At 37.5% G+C, this 12,231-nt stretch overlaps 1 protein-coding gene across 3 annotated transcripts in view; it reads right to left on the reverse strand.

The window, feature by feature from the left end:
* Window positions 1-12,231, reverse strand: part of ECPAS (Ecm29 proteasome adaptor and scaffold) — a 171,809-nt gene that overhangs the window by 4,548 nt on the left and 155,030 nt on the right. For all 3 annotated transcript variants that reach the window (XM_077141840.1, XM_077141855.1, XM_077141847.1), the window contains 4 exons: window positions 4,533-4,671; window positions 2,698-2,803; window positions 2,404-2,492; window positions 266-337 (listed from right to left, as the gene is read on the reverse strand). In XM_077141840.1, coding sequence (XP_076997955.1) covers window positions 266-337; window positions 2,404-2,492; window positions 2,698-2,803; window positions 4,533-4,671 — 406 coding nt within the window. The remainder of the gene's footprint in view (window positions 1-265; window positions 338-2,403; window positions 2,493-2,697; window positions 2,804-4,532; window positions 4,672-12,231) is intronic.

A 12,231-nucleotide genomic window follows, 5' to 3' on the forward strand; every position in this document is an offset into this window, starting at 1 on the left:
GAATGTACCTGGCAAACTGTGAGAATAAGACGATATAACTAAGTGCCTTAGCTCTTCTAATAAAGAATAAAGGGATTATGAGATATCTAATGTTACTGAGTCTAAAAAGCCTATTTTATGGACCCTAAGAGAGGCATTTTAATTACTAAGCAAAGAAATAACACAAACAGCAAATATACAAGGTCCCAGAGAAAACTGTCCCATCTTCTCCATTCTTAATCCAGGCAAAACAAGGGAAAAAAAGAGGAAGAAGAGAAGAACTCACCTTCAAGTTTTTTAAGCAGTAATTCTAATACAGATAAAGCTTCAGTTCTCACAGATGAGTAGGTCTTATTTTCTAAGAAGGAAGTCATTCAGTTCATATTATTTGTTTATAGTCCTTAAAAACAGAACCTTTCATATTAAATTAGTGTTACTAAAAGAAAGAGGCTCAGAATTTTCAATTTCAGGGCAAGATAAAACACATAATTTTTAAGTAATCTTCCCTTTGCTAATTCTCAAACACAACCTTGAAATGTGCTATATGTCCATACTTCTTATTTTAGGGGAACAAAAAATTGTCAACCAAAATATACCAATCACCCCAACAAATGACAGTGTTTTAGAGGACCCATTTTAGAATTGGGGGACCAAAAGACACTATTTCAAACACACATTCATCTTCATATCATACCTATGAAAGGCCTTTATGTTTGCATGACCTTCCTTAATTTACCAAAGAACATTAGACAACAGTGTTTAGAGAACAGCTCGGGGGCACTTGGGACCCTGAAAAGGTAGGTTTTCCAGCTGCCAATTCTATATCCATTAAAGCACACTGCCTCTAAGAACTGCTCCAAAAATAGGCTCCCATATATCTATTTTACATATTATATCTAGTTCACTGTGAAATCATCTCCCTAAAAGTTAACACATAATCAGGCCTGGGCAGAGAAGGCACAAAATGAATCTGTGACACCTTGTTATGCTACAAAGTACAGAAAAGCCGAAAAGAACAATAGTAGTTTGTCAAAAGGACACTGGAGCCAGCCTGAAGAGGTTTCCACTGGCCAAATCTGGGGAAAACTGAGCAATAAATATAATTAAGGAAAATAATAAACTGTAATTGGGGAAAGAAAGGAATGTTCGAGTCCTACCAATGAACAGATAAATAAAGAGACAGAGGAGAAGTCAGGGATCTTGCTTACAATAGAAAGTCAAATGGTAAATGTTGAGGAAATGTGAGAATTGGAAAATCATCATTTGATAGACTCTTAGTTTTGGGGGAAAAAAAATCAATGATTCATGCCCAATCTAGAGAAATTTTTGAAGAGGAACATGGTATTTGCAAGGTTTTAAAATATGTTCCTACAGACTGTTTATTTGACACAGGGAAAAAAACAGTAAGCATGAAGTAGAGGAAGCTGGTGGGCACCATCACCAATGAGGGCAGGCAGACACCGCACACCTCTCCATGAGAAGGACACGACATCACTCAGGAGTGTCCCTACCGGAACTCATAACCTGGGTCTAACCATGAGAAACATCAGACAGACACAAATTCTATTTGGATAATAAAGAGGGAGAGGGGGCTTTATTCTTCAAAACTGTCAACATCATACAAGACAAAGGAAGGTGGGTAAAGTGTTGCCAAAACTGGAATATGTATGATAAACATTTGATTAAAAATACTGTATCAGTGGAACCCATGTATCCACCCAAATGCACTATCTACTATCAGGCACCACCCTGGGGAGAGGGGAGGGTAGGCGGAAGAGCCCCGGATGAGGAAGGGGGAAGGAGGATAAATAAAGCTAATTTATAAAGCAAATGGCCTGGCATTGCTTATTGCCTCTTGCCCTCTATCTTTCTTTATTTGCAAGAGGGCCCGCTTAACAAATTTCTTACCTACTTGCTCTAAAAAAAAAAACGAACAAAAACTGCAACAGTATTATACATCTAAGACTGATAACTGTACCATGGTGATGGAAGAGAATATACACTGAAGAACTTGAGAGAAAGTGAGTATGTTGTAGGCAATATACTTTCAAACAATTCAGAAAAAATATGTATATAGAGAAGGTACAAATAAAGCAAATGGGGCAAAATGTTAATAGGTGACTCTGGGTAAAGTTTATACAGGTATGAGATGTACTGCCCTGCAACTTTTAAGTATGAAATTATTTCCAATTAAGCTCTAAAAAGAAATACTTGCCACAAAGGTTTTTCTAACCTAGGTGCTAAAATCCAACATTACAGTTACAGCTGAAGGTCTATCAGTATGGGGGTACATACAGAGTATATATTAAGTTGGACAGTTAAGTAGTTGTTTCACAATCCTAGGATAAGGTAAGGAATATTTGAAGCTTAGTTCCTGAGCTTTAAAATTAGGACTCCTCATCAATTTCAGTTTACCACACTCACCTAAAGAATATGTGATTGATTTACAAGTCTCAAGGAGAATTTCAGCCAAAGCCTCAGGATCAGCATGTTCTTCTTCCAAAAGCATTAATCTATACAAATCAGAAAGCAAGACACAAAAGACAGATGTTAAGAAATATTCCAAAGCCCTTCTGACACAATTTCTCTCTGCATGCATCATTTTACAACGTCACTTTAGTTACTAATTTAAACATTTAAAAGAATTCCACTGATAATATATAAAATGTTGAGGGAGGAAAAAGACAAAATAAATAACTGAATTGTGAAGCAAATTACCCCTGAAAAAAGGCATTCATTGACTGTAGGACTCCTAGCTGCACTTTCCAAGTACTGAGTTTTAGCCGCTCACACATCAATTTGCACAGCTCCTGACGATAGCAACCTGGGAACAAAGATAGAGTGGGACAGAGCACAACAGAGAGGGCAAAGGACCAAAAGAAAGAGCAAGTAAGAGACAGACAGGCAGAGGGACAGAGAGAATAACGGCAAGACGGAGGGACAGAGACAGCAAGAGAGAGGCAGAGGGATAGAGAAAGACAGTTGGCATCGTGGGAGGGAGCAGCCAGGGCAGAGGAAGGACAAATAAAACAATAAATTAAATTTTAATTTTAATTAAATTAAAATTTAATTAAATTTCAGCCTTTAAGTAAAACTTCAGTGTAACTTTGTGCCCCTTTCCTAAACAGATTTCTTTGATCAGAACCTCCCACCCCCTCAAGGTCCTATGTAACTGTTCATAAATGTTCACTTTCAAGGCAATATCATTCTCCATGGAACTGACACAGCCTCTCAACCACCCTGAATGATAGGCAAAGCAAGAGAAATCTGGAGACTAGGAGCTCCTTTCTGCATACTCAGAAGCTTCTGTATTATGTAAGCTTACCAAGAATCTGCAATGCTCATCCCAAACCCCTTATGCCAACTTTACTTATTATTACAATTATATAATGTAATGCTATGCTACCTGATAAAACAAGAAAATAAACACAGCGAAAGAGTTATTTCTCAGATGCTGCCAAATTTAGTAGGACTCTAACAAATGTAAAGATAGGGGAGTTGTAAGAATCTTTAAGAATTCTGCACTTGGATTCTTTCATTTTTTGTAATCTGTAACTTTGTAATTTCTTTAAAATGCAATTTCTCCATTTTAAAGAAACTAAAACCAAAACCACAAATTATGTATTACTGAGCTCGATTTACATGAGAAGTCACTGGGGAATGCCAGTCAGCAGTTAAATTCTCAAAGGAAAGACCTTGGCCCTCCCTTCAAAAACTGGCAAGTGAATGTACAAATATGCGTTATGTTAAACTGTTTTGTGTATCATCTTTTTTACTTAATTCCCTATCAAGCAAAAGTTAGTAGTCCTAATGATGTAAAATAAGCAGGCTTCCACTGTAACCCATGACACAATATCAAGAATTAAGATCACTTACAAATTCATACCTTTCAGAAAATCCTTCCAATACACAGCAAACATTTTTAAAAGTTAAAGTTCACATAACGAATGACAGACTCAATGATTATGTTAAGTCTGGCTTGAAACAAATCCAATCATAAATAATCATCAATTTTTTTTATGATATTCAAAAAAACTGAGGTGACCAGCAAGATGCACTGCAGGGCCCACCTAAGGCTCACTACAACAGAACTGCCATCCCAAGCGTAAGACCTCCAAACTAATTGTAACTTACTCTTAGAATAAAAGTTTATCATTTATTTACTTAATCCTTTGGAAATATGCATCCAATTCTGAAAATCTCTCAGAAAGTCGTGTGTTTTCTCACTGAACTAGAGCTGTCACTTGCTTACTGAAGACTTAATAAAGTCATTAATTTCTAGATGAAGAGAACATACTAATACATTTTACATATTCCTCAGAATAAAGTACAGAAAGAAGAGCAACAGAATTATTTTATGCTCAAACTATCTACATGAAATGTATCATGATCAGTGAGATTATTTGCCGATGTAGAAATAAAATTTATATTGAATAATTTTCACAAATAATAAATAAGGGTCTACAAGAAACAATAATTATACTTTGTTACACAGAAAATCTCTGGTGTCATTATGTGACCTCTGGTCTTCAGACATAGGTTCTAGTGCTTACGTTGGGTCTCTAAGTTCCGTGGCCAGGCCTTGCCCAGGCTCTCAAAGGCCCCCAGCAGGGATTCCATCTGTAGCTCCTTTTCCTTGCCATTCTCGTCTTCACTTTTTGTTGAATGGACTCCAATGCTTTCAGGTGAATTCTAGGATATGTCAAAAAAGAGGGGAGTAATATTTAGTATTTTCTATATCCAAGGTTACCTTTGAAACCATCAGGGTACCAGAGCAGGAAATGTTAATCAAGGGTTAAACACTAAATTCTCCAACATCTCATCCCTGACAAGTCATTTATTTAATCCTTTTTGAGCCGATAATCATTTTCCTATTTGTAACAAGAATTTTGAACAGGAATATGACCTTTCTAAAAAAGCTGGGAAACCTTCTAAAAGAATTTGTAAACAAGGTGGAAAATACAGTGTATGCACTATTTTCAGTGCAACATAAGAAAACTTGCATTAAAATCAGGTAATTAAAGATGTAAAACTCTGGTAATGATCTAATTCAAACTCATTTGGGGAAGGTAACAAAAAGGGGCTGAGAGAAGTGACTCATCTAGTTATTTAGTGATATAATTCAATGTAACAGAAACGATTTAAGCAGAAATTACTTAATCATGTCCTCCACAAATGGCATGTTCAGGTCTCAATCCCTGGTTCTGTTGATGTGAACCCATGTATAAATAGGACCTTAGAAGAGAATATGAGTTAAGGTGCCCAAAGTGAATGACAGTGGGCCTTATTCTAATACACCTGAATTCCTTATAAGCAAAGGAAATAGGACTTGGAAAAAGAAGTCACAGGAAGAGCAAGAAACCAGTCAACAGAACCCAGACAAGTGAGGAAAAGATACTGGCATGCACACTACTACCATGTGACAGAAAAGCCAACGAAAAAAGATCAACAGCAGTCAGCCCCAGAATGCCAGTTTTCAGGGAAAAAGCATGACCTTGCCAATGCCTCGATTTTGAACTTGCCCTATGTCTCAAAACTGTAAGCCAATTAATTCCTCTAGCTTCAAAACTATTAAGCCAACCCACTGCCTGGTATTTGTTTTAGCAGCCAGGAAACTAAAACAGCACTTATTGCTCAAGAAAGAAAACAAGTGCAAATCAGTAGCAACACAAGAAAACAATAATGCTATTAAAATATTTAAGTTCCCTGCAAAATAAAGTAAAATAATAACCTCTTTCTTTAAACCAGTACCCAATCTTAAAAATTAATACTACAAAGCCCTTTTTGACCAAAGTCCCCCGGTGTATGGCAGGAGCACTCAACAGAAACCGATCCAGCTCTCCTTCACTCTAGTATGACAGCAGTTGCTTTTCCCCTAATAACACGCTGCTCCCTACACCTGTGAGACAAAGTGTATTATAACTGTCACAGAGACTATTCAGTGACTCCAATTTCTCCTATGGAGGCCAAATGGATGCCCAGAATGAAAACCCACCTTTCCTAGGCCCATCTGTAGTCACGTGTGACTATGTGACTAAGTACTGGCCAAGGGGAGATATGTGAAAGTACCAGGTAGAAGTTTCCAGGAACTCTCCTTAAGAGAGAATAGATATGCCCTTTTTGACCTGTCTTCATTCTTTCTTCATCTCCCCTGATATCCCTTGCCTGGTAGGTATGAAAGGATGAAGATGATGGCAACACTCTAGGGATGGCAGAGGTGGGAGACTAGAAACACTCAGAATCCCTGAATCCCAAAATTCCAACTTTTTTGTGAAACCCAAACTTTCATCTTATTTAAAGCCATTATATTTTGGGATATTCTGCTACTTGCAGATAAATTAATCATAATAAAACATGCAATCAAGACATGGGAAAACATCTATTTTCCTAAACTTTAAGTACAAACCAGATCTGGGGCTGTAGAAGGTCATTACCTTTTATTTTATTTTTATTTTTCTAGATATATAAGAGAAGTCGTTTTAGAGAAGCTTTACAGAAAAATCACACAGAAAAGACAGAATCCCCACACATCATCCCTCTTATTAAAATGATCATTACTGATACACCTGGCGGATTTTAGGAAGAAGGAGGGGTCAATGGCAGCTTAGCAATGTGCGCGTTTTAGTTCGTCCTCCTGAACAACAACTAAATAACCAGGAACGGTACAGAACAGCTCCTGGAGCCACATTAGTGACCGTACACACAGAGTACCACAGTCTGGAACAGCTGGACCGGCTGCGAGCCTCACCAGAACTATGACCTCCCCAAGGCGCACCGGGTGGCGGTCAGCGCCCCTCACCTACAGTCTGCTTCCCAGAGGGGAAAGGAAAGAGACTTTAACAGCAGCAGGGGCTGAGCACAACCAAACACCAATTGTGGCATTAATAAACAAATTCTGACTACTAAAAATAGGACACCAGGTCTGGTGAACCTGGTTGAAGCAGAGGTCGTTCATTGGGCTAACGGGAAAAAAAAAGAAAAGAAACAGAGGTTTTCGTGATTGTGTTTCTACAAAGGGTTGACTGCCTCCGGATTCAGCGGCAGGACTTCTCAGGCTGCAAATGCCCCAGGCATAGGTAGAAGTGTTGGGGCTTGTCTGGAGCCTGTGCCTTCCCCAGGGGAGGGGTGAAGCCCAACTCAGGTGGAATCCCTCCTTCAAGGAATTCAGACACCAGGGCTTGATAATTTGAAGCCATTAAAACCAACCTACAACCTCTCCTCTGTCTCCACGACGCCCCCAGCAGGGAGAGTCTACCAAAGTTAAAGGTACCACATCATCTTATGCTGGTGGGATCCACAAGCAGAAAAGCACCTCACACTGGGCAGGATAAGAAAAACAGAGCACAGTGACTTCACAGAAAAGTCTTTCAACCTGCTGGGTCTCACCCTTGGGGAAAACTGACGCAGGTGACTCTTTCCCCCTGATAGTAGGCCAGTTTGGTATGGGAAAACCTGCCTGGGGTCTATAATACCTATGTAGACGCTCCTTAGGGTGGGGGGGGGGGGGGAGAGGCACCATACAAGTAGGGCAAGAAATAAGAACCGAAAAATTCTCCTCTGTTAAACAAAACCTAAGCTAGAGGTCCAGAAAAAGCTGAACTGAATGTCAAAGAACAGATAGACAACAAATTCATCCAGCAAGAAAACCCTAGGTAAAAGAAGGGAAAGTAATCTCCAGAATAACCTAATTAAGGTAATTAAATGTCTAGACACCAGCAAAAAATTAAAAATCACACCAGGGAAATTGAAGATATGGCCCAGTCAAAGGAACAAACCAATAATTCAAATGAGATACAGGAGCCAAAACAATTAATTCAGGTTATATGAACAGGCATGGAAAACCTCATCAAAACCCAAATCAATCAATTGAGGGAAGATATGAAGAAGGCAAGGAATGAACAAAAAGAAGAAATGGAAAGTCTAAAAAAACAAATCACAGAACTTATGGGGATGAAAGGCACAGTAGAACAGATGAAAAAAAAAAAAAAACAATGGAAACCTACAATGGTAGATTTCGAGAGGCAAAGGATAGGATTAGTGAACCGGAGGACGGAATATCTGAAATCTGACAAGAAACAGAAACTATAGGGGAAAAAATAGAAAAATATGAGCAGGGACTCAGGGAACTGAATGACAATATGAAGCACACGAATATACATGCTGTGGCGTTCACCAGAAGGAGAAGAGAAGGGAAAAGGAGAAGAAAAACTAACAGAGGAAATTATCACTGAAAATTTCCCAACTCTTATGAAAGACTTAATATTACAGATCCAAGAAGTACAGCGTACCCCAAAGAGAATAGATCCAAACAGAGGTACTCCAAGACACTTACTAATCAGAATTTCAGAGTCAAAGTGAAAGAGAGGATCATGAAAGCAGCAAAAGAAAACCAATCCATCACATACAAGGGAAACCCAATAAGACTATGTGTAGATTTCTCAGCAGAAACCATGGAGGCGAGAAGACAGTGGGATGATATATTTAAATTACTAAAAGGGAGAAACCGCCAACCAAGAATTCTATACACAGCAAAATTGTCCTTCAAAAATGAGGTAGAAATTAAAACATTCTCAGACAAAAAATCACTGAGAGAATTTGTGACCAACAGAACAGCTCTACAAGAAATACTAAAGGGAGCACTAGAGACGGACACAAAAAGACAAAAGAGAGAGGTGTGGAGAAGAGTGTAGAAAGGAAGACTAAGAGTAAAGGTAACAAGAAGGGAAATTAGATATGACATATAAAACTACAAAAGGGAAAATGGTAGAAGACAGTACTACCCGTACAGTAATAACACTAAATGTTAATGGACTGAACTCCCAAATCAAAAGTAATAGACTGGCAGAATGGGTTAAAAAACAGGACCCATCTATATGCTGTCTACAGGAAATACATCTTAGACCCAAAGATAAACATAGGTTGAAAGTGAAAGGTTGGGAAAACATATTTCATGCAAATAACAACCAGAAAAAGTAGCTATACAAATATCCAAGAAATTAGACTTCAAATGTAAAACACTTAAAAGAGACAAAGAAGGATATTATATACTAATAAAAGGAACAATTCAGCATGAAGACATAACAATCATAAATATTTATGCACCAAACCAGAATGCTACAAAATATATGTAGCAAACATGAAAACACTGAAAAGGAAATAGACACATCTACCATAATAATTGGAGACTTCAATTCCCCACTCTCATCAAACACTGAAAAGAGAAATAGACACATCTACCATAATAATTGGAGATTTCAATTCCCCACTCTCATCAATGGACAGAACATCTAGACAGAGGATCAATAAAGAAACAAAGAATTTGAACAATACAATAAATGAGCTAGACTTAACACACATTTATAGAACGTTACACCCCACAACAGCAGGATACACCTTTTTCTCAAGTGCTCATGGATCATTCTCAAAGATAGACCATATTTGATAGACCATATGCTGGGTCACAAAGCAAGTCCCAATAAATTTTAAAAGATTGAAATAATAAAAAACACTTTCTCAGATCATAAAGGAATGAAGTTGGAAATCAATAATAGGCAGAGCACCAGAAAAATCTCAAATATGTGGAGGCTCAACAACACACTCTTAAACAACCAGCGGGTCAAGGAAGAAATTACAAGAGAAATCAGTAAATATCTCGAGGCAAATGAAAATGAAAACACAACACAGCAAAACTTATGGGACACAGTAAAGGCGTGCTAAGAGGGAAATTTATTGCCATAACTGCCTATATCAAAAAAGAAGAAAGGGCAAAAATTGAGGAATTAACTGTCCACTTGGAAGAACAAGAGAAAGAAGAGCAAACTAACCCCAAAGCAAGCAAAAGGAAAGAAATAACAAAGATTAGAGCAGAAATAAATGAAATTGAGAACATGAAAACAATTGAGAAAATCAATAAAACCAGAAGCTGGTTCTTTGAGAAAATAAATAAGATTGACGGACCCTTAGCAAGATTGACAAAAAGAAGAAGACAGAGGCTGCAAATAAATAAGATCAGAAATGGAAGAGGAGACATAACCACTGACCCCACAGATATAAAATAAGTAATAACAGGATACTATGAACAACTTGCTGTTAATAAACACAACAATGTAGATGAAATGGACAACTTCCTAGAAAGGCATGAACAACCAACTTTGACTCAAGAAGAAATAGACGACCTCACAAACCAATCACAAGTAAAGAAATTGAATCAGTCATTAAAAAGCTTCCCAAAAAGAAAAGTCCAGGACCAGACGGCTTCACATGTGAATTCTACCAAACATTCCAGAAAGAAGTAGTACCAATCCTGCTCAAACTCTTCCAAAAAGTAGAAGAGGAGAGAAAGCTATCTAATTCACTCTACAAAGCCAACATCACCCTCATACCAAAGCCAGACAAAGACATTACAAAAACAGAAAACTACAGACCAATCTCTCTAATGAATATAGATGTAAAAATCTTCAACAAAATTCTAGCAAATCGAATCCAGCAACAAATTAAAAGAATTATACATCATGACCAAGTAGGATTCATCCCAGGTATGCAAGGATGGTTCAACATAAGAAAATCAACTCATGTAATACACCATATCAACAAATCAAAGCAGAAAAATCACATGATCATCTCAATTGATGCAGAGAAGGCATCTGACAAAATCAACATCCATTCCTGTTGAAAACACTTCAAAGGATAGGAATAGAAGGGAACTTCCTTAAAATGATAAAGGGAACATATGAAAAACCCACAGCTAATATCATCCTCAATGGGGAAAAACTGAAAACTTTCCCCCTAAGGTCAGGAACAAGACAAGGATGTCCACTATCATTGCTGTTATTCAACATTGTGTTGGAAGTTCTAGAGCAATTAGGCAAGAAAAAGAAATACAAGGCATCAAATCTGGAAAAGAAGAAGTAAAACTCTCACTGTTTGCAGATGATATGATACTACATGTCGAAAACCCTGAAAAATCCACAGCAAAACTACTAGAGCTATAAACAAATACAGCAAAGTGGCAGGGTACAAGATCAACACTCAAAAATCTGTAGTGTTTCTATATACTAGTAATGAACAATCTGAGGGGGAAATCAAGAATCCAATTCCATTTACAATTGCAACCAAAAGAATAAAATATTTAGGAATAAATTTAACTAAAGCAACAAAAGACCTATACATAGAAAACTATAAGAAATTATTACAAAGATATCACAGAAGACCTAAATAGATGGAAGGGCATACCATGTTCATGGACTAGAAGACTAAATATAGTTAAGATGTCAATCCTACCTAAACTGATTTACAGATTCAATGCAATACCAATCAAAATCCCAACAACTTACTTTTTAGAAATAGAAAAAACAATAAGCAAATTTATCTGGAAGGGCAGGGTGCCCCAAATTGCTAAAAACATCTTGAGGAAAAAAAACGAAGCTGGAGGTCTCGTGCTGCCTGACTTTAAGGCATATTATAAAGCCAGAGTGGTCAAAACAGCATGGTATTATTGGCATAAAGATAGACATATCGACCAATGGAATCGAATAGAGTGCTCAGATATAGACCCTCTCATCTATGGACATTTGATCTTTGATAAGGCAGTCAAGCCAACTCACCTGGGACAGAACAGTCTCTTCAATAAATGGTGCCCAGAGAACTGGATATCCATATGCAAAAGAATGAAAGAGGACCCGTATCTCACACCCTATACAAAAGTTAACTCAAAATGGATCAAAGATCTAAACATTAGGTCTAAGATCATAAAACAGTTAGAGGAAAATGTAGGGAAAATCTTATAAATCTTATACTTGGAGGCAGTTTTATAGACCTTACACCCAAAGCAAGAGCACTGAAGAAAGAAAGAAAGAAATGGGAACTCCTCAAAATTAAACACTTTTGTGCATCAAAGAACTTCATCAAGAAAGTAAAAAGACAGCCTACACAATGGGAGACAATATTTGGAAACGACATATCAGATAAAGGTCTAGTATCCAGAATTTATAAAGAGATTGTTCAACTCAACAACAAAAAGACAGCCAACCCAATTACAAAATGGGAAAAAGACTTGAACAGACACCTCTCAGAAGAGGAAATACAAATGGCCAAAAGGCACATGAAGAGATATTCAACGTCCCTGGCCATTAGAGAAACGCAAATCAAAACCACAATGAGATATCATCTCACACCCACTAGAATGGCCATTATCAATAAAACAGAAAATGACAAGTGCCAGAGAGGATGGGGAGAAAGAGGCACACTTATTCA

The sequence above is a fragment of the Tamandua tetradactyla genome, chromosome 2, assembly GCF_023851605.1.
Source record: "Tamandua tetradactyla isolate mTamTet1 chromosome 2, mTamTet1.pri, whole genome shotgun sequence".
In the NCBI taxonomy this organism is placed as follows: domain Eukaryota; kingdom Metazoa; phylum Chordata; class Mammalia; order Pilosa; family Myrmecophagidae; genus Tamandua; species Tamandua tetradactyla.